The sequence below is a fragment of the Furipterus horrens genome, unplaced genomic scaffold, assembly GCF_987537825.1.
Source record: "Furipterus horrens unplaced genomic scaffold, mFurHor1.1.pri manual_scaffold_11, whole genome shotgun sequence".
In the NCBI taxonomy this organism is placed as follows: domain Eukaryota; kingdom Metazoa; phylum Chordata; class Mammalia; order Chiroptera; family Furipteridae; genus Furipterus; species Furipterus horrens.
Genome location: NW_028327181.1, coordinates 81,734,406 through 81,753,290, shown reverse-complemented (window position 1 = coordinate 81,753,290; position 18,885 = coordinate 81,734,406). Strand labels below are relative to the sequence as shown.

At 53.9% G+C, this 18,885-nt stretch overlaps 1 protein-coding gene across 1 annotated transcript; it reads left to right on the top strand.

Annotated features, from left to right (window-relative positions):
• Window positions 1-226: 226 nt before the first annotated feature.
• On the top strand, window positions 227-10,574 carry KIF18B (kinesin family member 18B). The gene is made up of 15 exons (XM_090291709.1): window positions 227-548; window positions 1,212-1,369; window positions 1,700-1,804; window positions 1,993-2,103; window positions 2,184-2,381; window positions 2,539-2,715; window positions 3,389-3,463; window positions 3,647-3,747; window positions 4,126-4,312; window positions 4,672-4,799; window positions 7,558-7,763; window positions 8,013-8,517; window positions 9,480-9,569; window positions 10,040-10,122; window positions 10,346-10,574. The coding sequence occupies exons 1-15, from the start codon at window positions 230-232 to the stop codon at window positions 10,450-10,452; spliced, it is 2,550 nt and encodes an 849-aa protein (XP_090147835.1). The 5' UTR covers window positions 227-229; the 3' UTR covers window positions 10,453-10,574.
• The last annotated feature ends 8,311 nt before the right edge of the window (window positions 10,575-18,885 follow it).

Genomic DNA, 18,885 nt, shown 5'->3' with positions numbered 1-18,885 from the left:
AACATATAGTCATTTGGACATGACAAATGTGGTATTTCAAGCGAGAAAGAGATATTTATTAATAATTGGTGCTGACATCAATATTCTTATTCTCTTGAGGTTTAAAACAGAGATCAGCTGTTGGGGTGGGGGTGGGAGTAGGCCTTGAATGCTAGGCTGAGGGGCCACCTGGGCAGTCTTGGGATCAGATTGGTCCTCATTTCCATTGCGTCTCTGCCCAGGTGTTGCCATGGTGATGGCGGTGGAGGACAGCAAGGTGCAGGTTGTGGTTCGGGTGCGTCCCCCTACCCCAAGGGAGCTGGAGAGCCAGCGGCGGCCTGTGATTCAGGTGGTGGATGAGCGAGTGCTGGTGTTTGACCCTGAGGAGCCCGATGGGGGCTTCCTTGGCCTGAAATGGGGCAACATTCATGACGGCCCCAAGAAGAAAGGCAAAGACCTGACGTTTGTCTTTGACCGGGTCTTTGGTGAGGCGGCCACCCAACAGGACGTGTTTCAGCACACCACTCACAGTGTCCTGGACAGCTTCCTCCAGGGCTACAATTGCTCAGGTGAGAATCTGGGTACTGGGGAGGAAGAGCCCTTACTGGTAGCCACCTTGCCTCCCTGCTTCCTTCTCACGGTTTTATGCGTCTTCTGACAGGTGGCCACCTTCCCCCGAGGTGGGCACTTGTTGAGGAGGGCTCTGGCCCTTGCATTCTCTGTGGGTCCCCCATTCATTCTTCTTCTGAGTGGGAGGCACTCTCCTGGGCCCTGGGATACAGTAGCAGATCAGAAAGACATGGTTTCTGTCCTTTTGATACTTACAGTCTAGAGGGGGGAAGAAGACATTAGTTGAAATCACACCCACAAGTGTGTACTTATAAACTAAGGTAAGTGACATGAGGGGAAGAGCCACAGGCCTTCAACAGACCGAGCTACCTAGACTGGAAGTGGCATCCCTGAGGAAGGGAGATGCCAAACCCACCATGGAGAGCCCTTTGCCCTCCAATTCGCAGACTATAGGAAAGCCAAGACATAGACATGGAGATCTCCAGCTACAGTGCCGATGTGGGGGGTGTGAGTGGGTTGCAGCAGTGGGACTGTGCAGATGAAAGACAGAGGAAGGGGCTTGGGGAGAGAAGGGCGAGCCGGGTGGAAATGCACAGGAGGAGCCACTAGAGAAGGTGGGTCTGGTCCTGCCACCACCCTACTCCCCACTCTGTCCTCTGCAGTGTTCGCCTATGGGGCCACTGGGGCAGGAAAGACACACACCATGCTGGGGAGAGAGGGGGACCCTGGCATCATGTACCTGACCACTATGGAACTGTACAGGCGGCTGGAGGCCTGCCAGGAGGAAAAGCGGTTTGAGGTGCTCATCAGCTACCAGGAGGTAGAGCTGTCCCCTCCCTGGGACTGGGCAGCCCCATCCCTCATTCTCACCACCACCTCAATAGGGAGCGGAGTGGAATGAGCAGTGGGGGAGAGGGTGGTAGCAGGTGGGCAGATGGGGGCCCAGTAAGAGCCCAGAGGACAGAAACAGCTCAGAGAGAGACTGCATGTGAACTAACCTGCTCTTGTCACTTACCATCATCCTGCAAAGTGCCATTTGTGTCTGGTCTTGTTTTCCGTGCCCGGCCTCTCAGCCCTCCCAGTTCCTAGGGGAGAGGTTTCCTGCTGGGCTCTGTCCCTCAGATCTCTCCCTTGCTTCCTGTCTCCTCAGGTGTACAATGAGCAGATCCATGACCTCCTGGAGCCCAAGGGACCCCTGGCCATCCGTGAGGACCCTGACAAGGGGGTGGTAGTACAAGGACTTTCCTTCCACCAGGTGTGAGGTTGGGCTTGGCTGGCACAAGCAGTCTCACTGGTCCTCCAGGGTTCCCTCACCTGGCAGTTTGGGATGCCCCGTCTCCCGTGGCAGTGCTGGTGACATGGGTTCTGAAGGATAGCGCTATGGTTGGGGGAAAGTCCTGGTCGGGGGAACCACAGCTCTCTTCCCGATCATCTCCTCTGTAGCCAACCTCAGCTGAACAGCTGCTGGAGATGCTGACCAGGGGGAACCGTAACCGCACGCAGCACCCCACTGACGCCAACGCTACTTCTTCCCGCTCCCACGCCATCTTCCAGGTGAGAGGGGTCATGGGTTGGAGCCTGAAGATGGGGCTTCTGATGCCCAGTGCTGGCTCACCCGTGCGCTCTGCCCCCAGATCTTCGTGAAGCAGCAGGACCGGGTTCCAGGTCTGACCCAGGCCCTTCGGGTGGCCAAGATGAGCCTGATTGACCTGGCTGGCTCAGAGCGGGCCACCAGCACCCATGCGAAGGGGGAGCGGCTGCGGGAGGGTGCCAACATCAACCGCTCTCTGCTGGCCCTCATTAATGTCCTCAATGCCCTGGCTGACGCAAAGGTAAAGCTGCACAGACTCAGGGTCCCCCACAGGACAGTCACTGAGTGCCTGAAGCGAAGGGTCCCTCCTTTCAGCCCTGGACCAGAGGCTGCCAGGTTCCAGCCTGGGTATGTCTAGTCCGGCCACCTCACCCTAGGCCGGCTTGCTGCCTCCGCAGGGTCGCAAATCTCACGTGCCTTACCGGGACAGCAAACTGACGCGTCTGCTCAAGGACTCCATCGGGGGCAACTGCCGCACGGTGATGATTGCTGCCGTCAGCCCCTCCGGCCTGACATATGAGGACACTTACAACACCCTCAAGTATGCCGACCGGGCCAAGGAGATCAAACTTTCGGTGTGTGCCAGCCTGGTGTCGGGAGCCCCAGGCTGGGAGGAGGAAGGGACAGGACCCACAGACTTTCTCCAGTGCCTGGAGCAAGTATTCCCACAAGGCAGAGGGAAGACATTCCCTAGCCTGTGTCTTCAGGGAAACTGTGGTACAAGTGACACAGTACCTGTCCTGGGGAAGACTCCAGATGGGGTAGAGACAGGATGGTCTCCAAGACTTGGAAAGAGAGTAAAGTACGGCATTGGGTCACTGAGGCAGAATTGTCTCAAGAGGGGGGCCACAGGAAGGGGTGGCCAAGTATTGACCAGTGATCTTTTTCAGACTTGTTTTTAGCAGCAAAACAACATAAACACCAGCATATAACACAAATAAGAGCAGAGCTGCTCTGGTTTCCCCCCCTGCCTCCTGCAGGGAGCCCTGGCCCCCCTGGAGCGGCTACCGAAAAGCACCTGGCCTGGTGAGAGTGTGTTAGTCAGGCAGTCAGGGGTCTTGGATTCAAAGGCACTGTCTGCCTCTGCTGTGGTCTCAGGCAACTCACTGACCTTCCCAGGTCTGTTTCCCCAGTTGTGAGTGTGAGTCACAAGAATATGAGTGAGGCGCCTGGCGCAATGCCTGGCCTTTTGAAGTGGTTGCTTAAAGCTACTTTGAATGAAAAAACATCTCTCCCCTGTGTCCCCAGCTGAAGAGCAATGTGGTCAGCCTGGGCTGTCACATCAGCCAGTATGCCACCATCTGCCAACAGCTCCAGGCTGAGGTGAGGAGCTCACCTGGGGAGCATGGCTGGGAGGCAGGGCACCCTGGCTTGGTGGCGTGGGGAGGCAGGAGAGCAAGGGACAGAAGCACTAGGGTGTGGCCAGGGTTCTGGGCCTGGGGATGGGGCGGCCGCCTCCTCCTGTGCTCACCTGGGGCTCTAAAGGACCAGCTGATTCGGTTTCAGGTGAGCAGCCTGAGGGAGAAGCTTCGTGTATATGAGACAGGAGCCCAGGCCCCACAACAGGACCTCCCACAGCCCCCCAAGTTGGGCTCTCCACAACAACTGTGAGTTCTGTGGCCTATACCTACCCCACCCTTCAGCTCGGCAGGGGAAGTTCCCCCTCTCCAGCTTCTGGAGGGCTGGGACTCCTTGCTTCTGTTCTGACACCTGGGTTAAGGGTTCCCACCCAGTTCCCAACACACTGATTGGCACTTAGAATACTCTGTCAAATGAGCGAATGACACCCCAGCCCATATAAGCAGTATCTGTTATTCAAAAGAAGGTACGACTCCTTCTCCCACCCCCCACCCCTAACTACTGCCCACTTGTTTCCCAAGCATCCATCCTTATGGGCTCTGTACCACCTGCCCCCTCCCTGCTTTCCCCACCTGCCCCTACTTCCCGCCCCTAAAACTCCCTCACTCCCCCCCCCCCGCCCTTAGCCTTTCCAGCTCCTTCCCACCATCCCTCCTTCCCAGCCAGCCCTGTACCCCAGAGCTCCACCCAGGGCCTGCAGTCCTTCAGGAGGAGAGCCTCGGGACAGAGGTGCAGGTGGAGAGGGTCATGGAAGGGACCTCTGTGGACCAGGAGCAGCCCTCAAAGGACAAGGACAAAGGCCCGGCCAAGGAGGTAGGACTTAGAGCTGGTGACATATTAGAAGAAATACCCTTCCCAACTCACAAAGTCCCTTCAGTCCCAGGTTCTCCACCTGGAGGTCACATCTTAATCATTAGGAGGCTTTCAGATCCTGTGCAGGAAGAAGAGCTGTTCTGTCAGCACCCGAGTGTCTGGGAGGAAGCAGTGTGTGTTACCAGCAGGGGAGCAGGGAGGGAGGAGGGCGACTGGAGGAAGAAAACCCCTACCCTACAAGGACCTGGCCATTCCAGGAGCTGTCATCCCCACTCTTGGAGGAGGGAGATTTTAGAAGCTGCTTACAAAGGGAGGGAGGTCATCCTGGGCCCTTGACCTGTAACTTCCTTCCTCATTAGGTTCCAATCCAGGTGCCAGAACAGAGCCTTCAGGAGTCACTGCCGGAGTCTCCTGGCCTGATCCTGGAGCCCAAGCGAGTTGTTGGCTGCCTCTCACCACAGAACCTGGAAAGTGACCATTCTAAGCAGTAGGTCCAAGGAGGGAGGTGATGGGTTCCAACTTCCTGGGGTGGGAAATGATGCTACACCATAAAAGTTCTAGTTCCGCTCTAGTTAAGAGTTAAGTCTTTTTTACCATTGTCCATTGTCTGCTTTTTTAAAAAAATCCTCACCTGAGGATTTTTTTTTTTTTCAATTTGAGACAGAGAGGAAGGAAGAGAGAGAAAGAGAGAGAAATATCAATGTGAGAGAGAAACATTGATGGGTTGCATTCCGTACATGCCCTGACTGGGGATCAAACCTGTAACCTTTTGGTGTACGGGACAATGCCCCAACCAACTGAGCCACACAGCCAGGGCCATTATCTGCTTTTAATAACTTGATATTATCACCTACTCTATTTATTTATCATCTCTATTTATTCCTTCACATAGCTGGCAGCCCAACAGAAGGGAAGCAAAACACTAAATTCCATGGAGATAGCTGGCAAGCACCTGGTTAGGGTAGGGCTACCTGGGCTAGTGCTTTGCTTTCCAGTCTGAGGGCCAAGCTGCTCATCCTCAGCAAGGAGGGAGCAGCCAAGAGAAGTCAGGTGGCAGGCTGAGGAAGGGACAGACCTCCTGAGTCAGGTGTTTACCATGTGTCTTCATCAACAGATTGATTGTAGCTGTTTCTTCTCAGAAGTAAATACAAACCACCACTGACAGCCAGAGAGAAATGGATTTTGGACCATTTTTTCTGTGCTTTATGGAGAGGTGCTGCTAATATTTTTTTCCTGTGGCCCCCAGAACATAAATCCCCTGCCACTTAGCTCCGCTGCTGCTGACCCCACTTCTCCCTCCCCAGCATGCTTCACGCCAGGCAGTGTATTTAAAGCTTCTGGACAGAAGGGCCTGTTTAAATTTATTTTTTGTTGGGGAGTGTCTGGTCCCAACTCAGCAAAAACGCTGCAGCCTGAATAATGAGCAGCTTATTATCTGTCTCCTGCTGCCGACTCCCTGGGGCCCAGCTGTGGCAGGGATGCACTGGTGGGATGTCCCCTTGGAGCCCAAGGAAAACAACCACAGGCTCCCACTTATGACTCAGGGTCTCTCTGCCAGGTGTCCCCTGTTGCAAGGAGAGAGAACACCAGGGTTCTCATTTCTGCTATGCTACTCATTTTGTGGCCTCTGACGAGTGTTCCGTCTTGGCTATGATCTGGGGATCACAGCCCTAATTATTCTTCCTACTTCTTTGAGCTGAAGCACTAATAAAATGTGACAGAAAACCCAAGTATTAGGGGTTGAAGAACATTCTAGATCATCTGTGTACTTGGAAACACCCTAACAACCAGATAATTGAAAATACTTTCCCTTTGGCTTTAGAATCTGAGACCACCAGGGTACTGAGTCAATCTTAGATTTTCCAATTCAGTGGTTTTCAGATTTTTTTTTTTTTTTTGGCTGCAAAGTCCTTTCTTCAAATGAACTTATGCTGAAGTCTAATATGGACAACAGATAAGGCAGAGCTGCTCTATTTAAAACATCCTCGAATGGGTTTCTTCAAACCTAATTTAAAAATCCCTGATATGGACCAAGTCTCCACTTGCCAGATGGGTACCAAGGCACTTTCCCAGGGCCACACAACTGCAGAGATGGGCCCAGACCCCGTCATCTGATGTTCGGGCCAGTACATTTATCCTAAACACCCACTCTCCCCAGTAGTCTAACCTCTACGTGTGTGGCTCAGGCAGATATAGAAGGAGTTTCTGCTGTGTCCTTTTTTATTTATATCCTGTATTCTTCCAAAAAGGCCTGGAGGCTGCTTTAGAAAATGAGCTTGAGTTCCCTGAGCACACAATGAGGGCAGCAGAGGGGGCTCAGAGGTGTCTGGGCAGGTGCAGATTATGCTACCTGAGGACAAATTATTGGCCATGAATAATCCCCACTGAGATAATTGTGCTTTTTCTTTTATCATAAGTGTGCCTGACAGAAAGGAAATTTGCTTTATTAGAATCTAAATTTACAACATCAATAATCGCATTACCCTCATAATTTCCCTTAAATAGCCCTTCAGTGCCTGTGAAGTATGCACTGATTCACACAGACTCTTTCGGGATCCCAACCATTAAATAGAAAGCACAGACTGAAGACATTTTTGAGGGTGCTCTCAGAACCAAGGTCACACAGCCTATCTTATTTAATCTCTTCTTATTCTAACAAGGTGGCTGGCATTAGTTCTATTTACAGAAAACAATAGTTAGCTAACCTTATAGTGCTCACTGTGTGCCAGGTCCCCTTTAAACACTCTGTATAAAATAACTCCTTTCATCTTCCCAACAACCCGATGAGGCAGGTGCACTTGTTTTCCCCATTTGAAGGATGTGGAGACTGAGGCAGTGATTCCAGCTGAACAGTTGGGAAGTGTCGGAACAGGCCTTTGAGCCGGCAGGCTGGCAGGCTGCCTTGAGCCTGGCTCCTCATTGCTGCCTTTCATTGCCGAGATCACAGCTTAAATAGGTGGCAGAGCTGAGAGGAAGCTCAGGCCTTCTGCATCCAAGGCCACTGTCTTTGTTGGGAGGCATGTTTACTGGGTGAAGCCTCCACCATGACCTTGGACATGACCATCTCTGCCAACCTTGGTATTCAGCAAGGGTCTGGCAGAGCAGGAGCCATGTTTGGGACGGTGGGGAGGCCAGCCCACGTGTGCTCCTTACCACACATGGAGTAATGGGGCCCAGTGCCTGGCAGAGAGGCCCGTGGCCAGCCGGGTCTGAGTAGGACAGGGAACCCCTTACCTCTGTTCCAGGTTGGCGCTGAAGGTGCTGTGCCTGGCCCAGCGGCAGTACTCTCTGCTCCAAGCAGCCAATCTCCTGACCCCTGACATGGTCGCAGAATTTGAGACCCTGCAGCAGCTGGTGCAAGAGGGAAAAACTAGGTCTGGAACACAGGCCCCAGGGACTCCTGGCCCAGCCATGGGGGGACCTCTGGCTCAGAAGCTGTGTTCAGAGTCAAGTGAGTCTCACCCCTGCCCTGCCTCTGCCTGTCGGTGCAAAGCCCGGTTGGTGCCAAGGGTTAGCTGGGGCCTCAGATGCTGGAACAGGACCGCTGGGATTATGCGGCACACAGAGGGGCCCCAGGAGTTATGATAGAACTGAGGAGTTAAGGACTCCTGCATGTCTCCCGTGTCTCCCTAAATTCTAGAAACTTTCCTTTCTTCTGCTCAGTCCCTGATCTCTCAATACCCTCCTTCTCAATTCCCAGAGTCTCCGGTGTACTCGGGCCCCGTGACCCGGACTGTAGCCAGGCAACGTGGCAGCCTCACGCACAGCCTGGGGGTCTCGCCTGGGCCTGCATCCCTGAAGCCTAAGGAGAAGAAGAGGAGGAGGAGGCCAAACCCCTCAGAGCAAGACAGTCTCCCAGACCCAAAGCCGGGACCCAAACGCCAGCGCCAGTCCTTCCTGCCCTGCTTGAGAAGGGGGTCCCTGCCCGAGGCACAGCCTTCATTCGGACCCACCCCTCCCAAAGGGGGAAGGGTCTCTTCTCCCTGCCACTCCCCTCGCTTCTGCCCAGCCACAGTCGTGAAAAGCCGGGTGCCTCTGGGCTCTTCTGCTCTGCAGAACTGCTCCACCCCTCTAGCCCTGCCTGCTCGGGACCTCAACACCACCTTTGATCTCTCCGAGGAGCCCCTCTCAAAGCTGGGTTTGCATGAATGCACTGGCTGGGAAAATGTCCCCCAGAACAGGCTGGATCAGCCCTTCATCCCCAGGTGAGTCCCCCTTCCTGCCTTCCTCCCAGGCATCCCAGCAGGGAGTCCAGGCAGGGACAGTGGTGCTGCCTAGAGGAGTGGGGCACAGCCCAGCTCTTGGAGTCTAGATGTTAGCTCTCTCTTCCCTTTGGTCTGGTCAGGTCGCTTCCCAGGCCCAGGAGGGCAGAACAGGCAGTTCCACGGAGGCTTTGCTGCTCTCAGGGGCCCTGCCTTGTCATTCTACTTCAAAGCCACCAGCTCTGTGCTGGTTTGTGGCATGCCCATGAGTAGCTACAAATGGGACCCCTACTTGGGGAAGCTCAGCAGGGAGCAGTTCAAGAGGATTATTCATCCCTCCCTGTTCCTCTGCATCGCTTGGGTCCTTTGCCCAGATTCAGGTTCTGTGTCCCACTGAGAATTACTTCTGTCTGCCACTGCCGCCCCCAGATTTTACCCTCTATCCTAGCATCTGGAACAGGGAAGGGGATCCTCAGAAAACTTTATTCAGCATTTTTCAGTGAGAAGATGAAGCTCTTACCTCCCACCTTCCACCCACATTCAGGGTAGGGCAACAGCAACCATCTCGGGACAGTCCAAGGGCAAGAACAAGTGGCAGACTGACCTGGACTTGTGAGGCCAAGGGTGGCAGGCTGCCCACTGCACCCCCACTTCTCCCGTAGCCAGAGCCACCTCTCAGGAACGAGCTCCAAGCAGGCAGGTGGAAGGGTGAAATTGTTTGAACTCCAGTTCCCCGGACGCACCAGAAACTGACACCTGGATGTTCTCCCAGAACAGGCCTGTCACTCAGCTGTCAGCTCAGGCCAAGTGAGGCAGGGAGCGGAATCTATCTTAGTAGGAAGAAACCTCAGAGGTCATCTTGTCTAACCTCCCACCCCTCAAGCCGGAGCTGGAGGGAGAAGGCGCTGGCACCCTTTTCTGGTTCCCTCTTGATCTGCCTCCCTTCATCTCTCTTCCTCCCCCAGCGGACCTGTGCCCCTGTTCACCATGAAGGGCCCCAAGCCGGCATCTTCCCTCCCTGAGACCTCAGCCCGCAAGAAGAGGCGCATTGTGAGGTGAGGTCAGGGAGGGGGTGGGGAGAGAAGCTCACCAGGGAAGTGGACACCTGGGACAACTGCAGACCCCTGTATATCTCTGGACCCCTTGGAGCCAGTAGCAGGAGTCCTGTGAGAAAGGCCAGTGATCTGATGGTCTGACTGAGGTTCCCTTGGTCCTTGCTATTATAGGATTGTACTAGAGGTGATGTGTATCTCCCTTCTTTGGCTAAAGGCCAAAGGCCCCCTCTTCATGAGGGAGACATTCAGTGTTCACTGGTTAGTCCAGGGAATGGGCTACCCACCCCCTCACCTCTACTTCCCTCCCAAGCGCCACGAAGCTCTCTGCCCCCACCTCTCTCACCCTCAGATCTGGCCTTGGAAGTACTTGCTGGTACTCAAGACCTGGTGTCAGGTCCACCCACCCACTCCCACCTGTAGTCCAGGGGTGCAGCTGTGACCTTTCTACCTTCCCACCTTCCTCTCCGCAGTTCCTCAGTCCCCCGCCGCAGCCGCATCGCCCGCCTCCCCACCAGCACCTTGAAGAGGCCAGCCGAATCCCTTGCAACCCCAGGTGACGCATTGGAAACAGGGATGGTCTGGGCCACTGTGACAGATGAAAACAGGAAGTAGGAAGGGACAGGGTGGGCTGAGAACCAAGGGCCTGGAGGTACTGCCAAGCATCTCAGGAACCCTGAGAGAGATGGGAGATGGGATGGAGAACAGTGGGACAGGCCTTACTTTTCTCCTTCCCTGCCTCCCCACTGACCCCCCACCCCCATCCAACTGGCCTGCAGAGCTCCCCTTCAGTACCCACTACCCTGGCAACCTGAGGAGCCAGAGGGACCTGATGAGGGAACGCGGAGTGCTGTCAGCTGGGAGCTGCCTCGCCAAGGTGTCCTGACCGCTGTGCCCTCTTGGATCCCGAAGCAGCCTGCCTCAGCAGCCCTGACCTGCCTTCCTCAGCTTGGAGCAATTAATGCCAACACCCTCTTCCTTTATTAACACTTCTCTCCCAGACGTTCATTCCGCTACTTGCCCTCTTTATTAATCTCCTGTTACACTCAGCTTCTCAGCATGTATATATACATTTGAGAGTGTTAATGTGTTGCTATTTTAAAGGGTGCTGCCATCATTCCCCCCTAGTTTATAATACTTACCCTGAGGCAGGTGGCTGGGAGGCTTTGTTCCCTGCCCCCAGTCTAACAAAGGGCTCTGTGCCGTGATGGTAGTGGAGGAGGGATGAGGATGAGGAGACAGCCTGGTGTGGAGCCCCAGCTTGGCTCATCCTGGTTTTTGAGATAGGGACATCTTCAGCCCCATCCTCGCAGCCTGGAACAAAAGCCACAGTCTTGGTGATGATGCAGATGATGGTGGTGCCTTGATTTCCAAATGACGATAGCTTCGTTGTTTTTGCCCTACTGTAAACAGGCTACACACTCAGGGTAAAAAGAAGTGTAAAGAAGAAAGGGAAATTCAGCCTTAATACTACCACCTAGATATAAAAGCTGTGAATACTTGGGTTTATATCCTCTGATCCTTTATTTCTGCATGCATATATATGCATGTAGATATAGGTATATATTTTTATTACAATAATTGATAAACCATCTCTATCCTTGGTGTGTGTTTCTCTCTGTACACCCAGGTAGAATAGCAATACACCTTCCCTTTCTCACCTTCACACTCTTAAGACCTCAAGAAACTTCCAAGTATAGAAAACATTTCCTTCTGCCTCCTACTGCAGCCTCAGGTCTGTGAAGGAGCAATTACACCTGGAGGCCTGGTCTGTCCTACAGTGTGGGCGTGGGTTGCTAGGAGTACTGCCATCAGTTGGGGAGGGGGTCTTAGTGGTCCTCAGGTCTTAGGTGAGGTTCCAGGCTAAGCCCCAAAAGGCTTGGTCCCAGGACAACCTTCCTCCCACTTGCCCCCAAAGCCCCACTTCCCACCTTCGTTGGTGGCTTTCCTTTTGACTCATTTGGATTGTGACAGTTCAATACAAGTTTACCTCTGTCCAGGAAGATGTGGCTGTCTGAATGAATTAACAGTGTGAACAAAACTACGGAAGTCTGTGTTTAACTCGCTGCTGAAAACAAACACGCTCAAGGTCTTTTAACACATTGTGAGTGGTGTGTAAATAATGCTGCCAGCTTCAAATGAGTCCTCGCTGTTCTGGAGGAGCAGCCTCTGCTTCTACCTGGTGCGCCTCTCCCCGCTCAGTTTTGACTCCTCTCTGGAGGAGTGGAGAGGACACAAAGCAGAGCCCTCAGTTCCTACCAGCTGCAGGCATCTTCACAAAACTTCACGATCTTCTGAGGTCTAATGAGGAAACAGACTCAAAAAGTCTAACAGAACATGCCCAGAGTTAGACAGCAAGTGGCAATGTCAGAATTCCAACTGCGGTCTGGTCCTCTGCGTGACACCAACCTGCTTCCCTTTAGAAGTGAACAGACACCATTTCTTTCTGCATGCCTGGGGTTTCCTCCTCTCCAATTAGTCTTAATGAGGTTTTTTCCCCTGTGTACCATGATTCCCACAGAAGCAGTCACAGCTTCACATCTGTAGCCCCCAGCTGTCTGGTGTGATGCCGTGACCTTAGGAGGCCTTTGCTGAGTGCTGGTTGCATTCAAATGGAATAAGTTCCCATTTCCTGGGGCCCTCACATATATTATCTCATTTGATCATCACCATCACCCCTGCAAGTGCAGAGGCAGCAGGCACAGGGCAAGGCAGCTGGCAACTAGGGCCAGGAGGGCAAGCTTCAACAAGAGAGCCCATTGCACGAGGCAGAATGCACAGGCTGAGGGCACCTCACGCGAGTGGAAGGGGTCACTCTAGACAAGGATGTTCTGCAGATGGTCATTCGCTCAGCAAACATTTGTGGCTCCGTGGTGCAAAATGTGCTCTCGGGTGACCCATTAAGTGTACAAAGACTCTGCTGATGAAGTTAAGCACGTGTGGCTTCTGCCCTCAATCACAGGAGGTCGGGCTGAGAGTGCCTGCTGGCCAAAAGGCAGCCTGACTGGTCCCAGTTCACGGGGAGGTGGCCAGTGAGCTGACAGCTCTCAGCCAACCTCTGTGGGCAGGCACTAGAGTCTAAGCCTGGATTGTTCTTACATAAAGAGGGCCATGTGCAAGGCATAGCAACCAATGTTTCCCCTATCCACTGCCGGCCCAGCCTGCTCCAAGTTCCCTCTCCTTGCTTCAATTCACCCTGCCTTTTGCACCTGGGTGAGCTGTGCAGAGCCCCTAACTCCATTCCTGGGACTTTGGAAGTACTCTCTTCCCAGGTCCTTCACACCCACCTCAGGGCCCACAGCCCAGGTCTAGACCCCACTCCTGCCCAGTTCAGAGAACAGGCTCAGTGCCAGGAGTTTTGGACAGAGAACAGGACATGGTCCCATCCTGCAGGATGTCAGACTAGCACCTATCTCTGTCACCTTAGTGTAAGTCAACCCCCCTTCAGTGTTGGGACCTGTCAAGGGGAGAGAACTAGGCTCTCTCCTCTGGGCCTCCCCACCCCCAATCATCAGCTTGGCCCCCACAGGGGACCTCGTCACCACAGAGGAGCCTCCTTAGCAGCTGCTAACTCAGGAGTCCTGCCTCCCAGGCCTCTGCTTCTCTGTCCCCAGGAATGTCCTTTTGGCTCTTGGCTAAGTTTGGGGGCTCCTGGTTCCCAGACAATCTAACTCATGGGTGCCTTCCCCTCCTCCATGGTTCTTTTGTGGGGAAGGACCCAGGAGGGTTTGGGATGGAACTTTTGAGGATAGAAGGACCAAAGTTACCCAAGGGACCTGGAGACTGGCTGTGTTTTCCAGCTCACCCACAGTCCTCCCACCACTGTTCCCTGGGTCATCCTGTCCATTTGGAGGACCACTGAATTGGAAATAATAGGCTGCCTGCCAGCCCTGTCCTCCCGCCAGGGACACATCTGGTCCCCGCCTCCCACCCTCCCAGAGGGATGCAGTCAGGCAGGGAGATGGAGGAGAGCGGGGAGCAGAGCAAATCGGGGAAAGCAATTAAAAAGCAGGTCTCAGGGTTACATGCTGAGAGGTGGGGGGTGAAGGGGGGCTGGAGCAGGGCCCTGACTGGGGGGGGGGGAGGAAAGAAAGAGCCTGAGCTTATTAACCCCAACAAAGCAGCCTGGCACTGGGGTCTGTGAAGGTGACTATGTGCTGAGACGGGACAGGGAAGAGGAAGGGGAAGGAAACTAGGGGTTTAGCCAGGAGCCCTTTCGCAACCACAGGAGCTTGGCACTTCTACCCAGCAGAGGCTGGCTGGCTGGGCACAGGCTGTGGCTGGCGGAAGGAGCCTACCCTGGCCTGGGGCAGCTGTCCTCCAACTGGAAGGAGACAAGCCCTGCCCTCAAGGAACATCCAGCTGACAGTGAACCATGGGTTCTCATATCAGGGAGTTTCCACCCAAGGGGGAAGGGGGGGGTCCTGTCCTGTAGATGCCTTAATTTGAAGGCGCCAACAGACCTTATCCTCAGTCTGATGAAACACAGGTCCTAGCACTGGGAAGCCCCCATCCATGGGAGAAGACGTGGCCCCTCTCCTTAGGAAACCTCAGGCTGAGGTATAGGGGAGACGCACACCTGAGGGAGAGGGTATACCAAGAGCTTCTCAAACCAGATGGAGTTGGGGCTTCTAGTCTAGGGATAGGGAAGGGCAAGGAGGGAGGAATCAGAGAGGTGAGGAAGCAGGCTGGAAACAGCCTCCACTCTGACTTCCTCCTGGGCAGTTGGAGAGAACTTACACGGGTCCCCTAGCAAGCCCAAAGCCATAAACAGCTAGAGGTCTAGGGGCAAACGGTGCTGACTTCCACCTTCTCCTCACTGGCTGCTGCCCCCTGCATCCTGCCCACAATGCCAACTAACTGCCTACAGAACACGGCAGCCCTCCCCGCCCCCCCACGCCCCCCCCCCCGCCCCCGTGGACCCAGCTCCCACTCTGGGCCCACCCCTTCACAAACGTGCTAACACAGAGAGAGGTAAAAGCACCAGTAGGTGTTATGAAATGGGAGCTACGATTTGTCAAGCACTTGCTGCATCCGGCTTCACTGGCTTTTATCCTCACCTTGTCAGTAAGTATGGCTAGTCCCCATTTTACAGATGTGGAAATGGAGACTCAAGAGAAGGTTCCTAAAGTTGGCTAAGATCATATAGCTATTGAGCGGCCACAGCCTTACTCTTTCCCCTAGAGGGCATTGCTGTAGCCCTCGGATGCAACCCTAGAAAATAAAGGGGGCGATGCCTCTTCTGGGTGATACCAATTTGGGTTTCTAAAATCGGGCTTTCTCCCCGCCTCTAAAAGGCTGTCCCCGCCCCAGCCCCTCCCCCCCGCTCCGCACGGACGGAGCCTGGGCAGTTGAGCACCGCCATCTAGTGGCCATAATGGCCCGGCTCCCTTGCTCAGGGATGGGTCAGGGGATGCACAGAATGGTTGGGTGCACGAGGAGACAGCTGCCATGTTCTCTTCATCCCACCCACACTTGCTGCCCACTATGCTGTGCCAGGCATGGGGAAAGGAGCAAGGGCTCAAGCGGAGCCAGCGGGCAGCAGCCTAATGGCTGAATTAGAGGCTGGAAAATCTAGAAAACACTAGGCACCTCATGTACGGGTTGAGGCCAGGGGTGGTGGTGGTCTGTCCTAAGAGGCATTTGGGCCTGCAGACAGATGGGCATCCTGGCAGATTCTGATGTGGGGAAGGAGGTACAGGGGGTAGGAGTTCATCTTATCTCTACCGTGGGACACAGCTTGGCTGTAGGCCCTGTGGAGGGGCATCCAGGCAACCTCTCCCTTGGCCCACAGCTTTCTGCTGTCTAGTGAAGAAGTTGGCTTAGGGATTGGCCTGAGGCTCCAGATGTTGAGGCCCACCGTTTCGGGTAGCAGGAGAGGAAGCACCATGTAGAAGTGTCCAGAGCCAGGTCTGGAGGATGCAGATAGCATGGAGGCTGAGAGCTATGTCAGCCCAGGGCAGATGTGCATCATAGTGTGATCTAAGACAGAGAGAGCACACGCATAACTTAACAATAGGGCTTGGTTAAATCAATGCATATAGAGAAAAGTCATGTAGCTGTTAAAATGATGATGTCGTCGGCAGCCGTCCGTCTCGAGAGACGATGGTGTAGCTTCTTAAGAGTCTATCTGCACTGCCGAGAATGGCTGTGCAGTCCGACTCGGGAGTGACACGGTATCTGTCTCCTCCCGTGTTAAATCGACATCTTGCGATGACGCTGGAGTGTCCTCTCCAGTGAAGCTGAAGCTACAGAGCCTGGGCAGGGTGATATGGAGGGTCTGCTGTTGCCCATGCAGCAGACCCCCCCCTCTCTTTGCAGCTGAAGGGTCCAAGGGAAAGACGGAGTCAATACAGCTTGGCTTCAGGTGCGCCGCAGGAGTTGCCGGTGTTGACTACAACGTCAAACCGCCTTAGGGACTCCGGCTCCGGATTTTCTGTCGGGGTTTACTCCCTTAGCCTTTCCCCTGAAGAGGTATGCCGCAAGGCAGCGGAGGTTTTTTGGAGTCAGAGTTTTCCTTCTCTGATGTGCCCTGACTGGAAGATCGAACCAGCAACACTTAGCTCGCAGGCCGACACTCAATCCACTGAGCCAAACCAGCCAGGGGCAAAATGATGATGTAGATAAATATTTATTGATGTGGAAAAGATGTTCACAACATATTGCAGAGTAAAAAAAGCAAATTACAAAATAATTTGTACAGCATGAGTCCACTTGTGAAAACATGAATTTACATGTGTGGGGAAAATCTCCAGGTGGCAAAATTATGACTAATTCAAATTTTTTTGTTTTGTGTATCTTTGTTTTCTGCTTTTTCAATAATGAATATATAATAAAAATAATATAGTTGGGCAGACAACCATGACAAAGTCTGTCTCCCTTGCTGGTTCTCTGTGTGGACATCTTTAGAGAAGTAAGGCCTCAGTGCAGGGATGGTTCTGAGGATCACATGGGGGATGAAGATGGAGCAGGAAGTCTGGGTCTATGACAGGGGCCCAGGGAGATGACTGAAGTAGGTGAAGGTGGAGCAGTAGGTGCTGCTGCTAGAACACTCCTGTGTCTCACACACACAGGTACAATTCACTGAGCACCACTGACAAGCACTTCTTGCTGTTGTTAGGTCTTCTCCCTCCAGGACTGCTTAGTTCTCATTGCAACTAGATTTCACTTGAACAAGAATTGGAGATCGTACACTGTGACTTGCCTAGAAGTTGGAAAAGCAGCCTCTCCTGGCTGTAGAGAAGAGAGTTGGGACAAGGTTTTGTCCTCTGTCTTGCTCTTCTTTAAATGAGCTTTGTCCTTCCCCAGCTACCCCAGCCACAACAGGATAAAAAAAATCGCTGAGTACCCCCTCTTCATGATTCCCTCCCCATGAAACTGCTCAGGCTCTGGGGTCAGAAGTGGCTAAGACTTAGAGACTCTTACCTCCCCTCTCTGTGCTGGGACTTACAGGGGGAAACCCCAACAGGCAGCCCATACATGCCCAAATGAAAAGCGTCTTCTCCAGCACGGGGAAAGGGCATTGCCTGGACTGAAGCTTAGGGGCCTGAGCTGCCTCTGAAAACTCGGGAGGGGGAGAGCAGCTAGGCCTTGTCTGCAGAGCTGGAGACCTGGCAGTGCTGGGCTGGTCACCCCCCAGGGCCTTCCCCTCATGCCCACTGAATGACTCACCTTGGCACAGATACAATGGTTGGGGGTGGACACAGAGCCTGCTCCCCACTACACTTCAGCCCCCATCAGATGCTTTCTGAGAAGCTCTTTGAGCAGGGGGCTTGGACTATACCCCGATCAACAGTCTGACATCCCGGAATAAAAACAGCACAGCCCCCTGGGGGATGCCCCCACTGTGTGGCGCCCTCACCGGCGGTGGAGAACAAGGCTCCATTCAGCAAGTGCCCAGGAAAAGGGATCAGAGGCTGAGGCATGGGCAGTGGGCAGAGTAGGGGGGAGAGAGGAAGGGTGCCCACTTCCCAGAAGTCCAAGGACACAGATGGGTGGAGGTCCTGGTTGGGGCACTGACCCTTCGGGGCCAGAGTAAAAAGGGTAGATGGCTTTGAAGTTCAAGGGGCAACAGGGCCCAGGCCCCAGGTTCCCAGTTTAGAAGCAATGGCTCAGGGGTTCCCAAACCCACCCATCCCCCGAGGCCTTTCCCGACTTCTTAACCTAATGTGTGGGAACTCAAAGGAGATAAATCTCCAGTGTGAGAATGAGGTGAGGGGTGTCCAGAGCAACAGGGTATTGCAGGAACAAAGATGGGAGTAGGGACAGCCAGCTCATTCATAACTGCTTTGTGGAGTTGTCAAGCCCCGGGCTCTGGGAGTGGGTGCAGGAAGGCTGGGCACGGAAGGGTGAGCCCAGTGAGACTGAAGCAGGGGCTTAAGAGTGGCCCGGGGAAAGGGCCAAAGAGTGTGGCGCCTGCCCACTCTTGCCCTACCAAGTTCCTTTAGTCATCTCCCCAGTGCTAGATAGAGGCCTCAATTTATCCTCCAGACAAAGGGCTGGCGTCCATTCTAGCCCATAGCCCCAGAACTCTAGAGAATGAGGAGAAAGCAGTACTGCGGGATGCCTGTATTCAGGGGTAAGGACTCCAGCCATCTGTTGGGAATTGGGCTTGGCAGGAAACTACAATCTAGGCTGTTCCTTAAGGGTATGGAGCAGGTTTGGTTTTTGTCAAATTCCCAGCACCTAGCAGGACAAGTGCTGAGTGAGGGAATGCCTGGGTTATGGCATCTAAGAGTTAGAAGGCAGGTCAGAGGTTACCTGGTCCAGCCTTTTCTTTCTTTCTTTTTAAAAATATTTATTTATATGTTTTTAGAGAGAGGGGAAGGGAGAGGAGGGAGGGAGAAAGAAAGCGAAACGTCAATGTGATAGAGAAACATGGATCAGCTGCCTCTCACATGTGCCATGACCAGGGACTGAATCTGCAACCTAGGCATATGCCCTGACCAAGGGTCAAACCAGTGACCTTTCACTTTGCCTGATGACACCCAACCAACTGAGCCACACCAGTCAGTGTTCCAGGCCTTTCTGGATCCACCTTCCTAGAAAGAGGGTCTCCTCACCCAGTAATCAGGCCTCAGACCCAGCATCTGGCCCCAGGCACTGCCCACCAGTACCTCTGTCTGTGGCCAGACTGGAGCTGGCATGCCAAGGAGGCCCTGCCTCCGGGCACAATGACCTCAGTGGGGTGAGAGGAGCTCTCATCATGGCTGGGCTGCAGCCCGGTCCCACCCCCTCAGGCTGTGCCAGGGGGTGTTTCCAGGGACAATCTGGGCAGTGCCAGGCCAGCCACTCCTCCATAAAGCCCTCACATCCCAGG

Bases quoted from the DNA above. Each gene is read 5' to 3' on its own strand.
- KIF18B (XM_090291709.1), top strand. From the start codon at position 230: ATGGTGATGGCGGTGGAGGACAGCAAGGTGCAGGTTGTGGTTCGGGTG. The intron at 2,382-2,538 runs GTAAAGCTGCAC...CTGCCTCCGCAG, and splicing joins ATGCCCTGGCTGACGCAAAG to GGTCGCAAATCTCACGTGCC. The intron at 4,313-4,671 runs GTAGGACTTAGA...CTTCCTCATTAG, and splicing joins ACAAAGGCCCGGCCAAGGAG to GTTCCAATCCAGGTGCCAGA.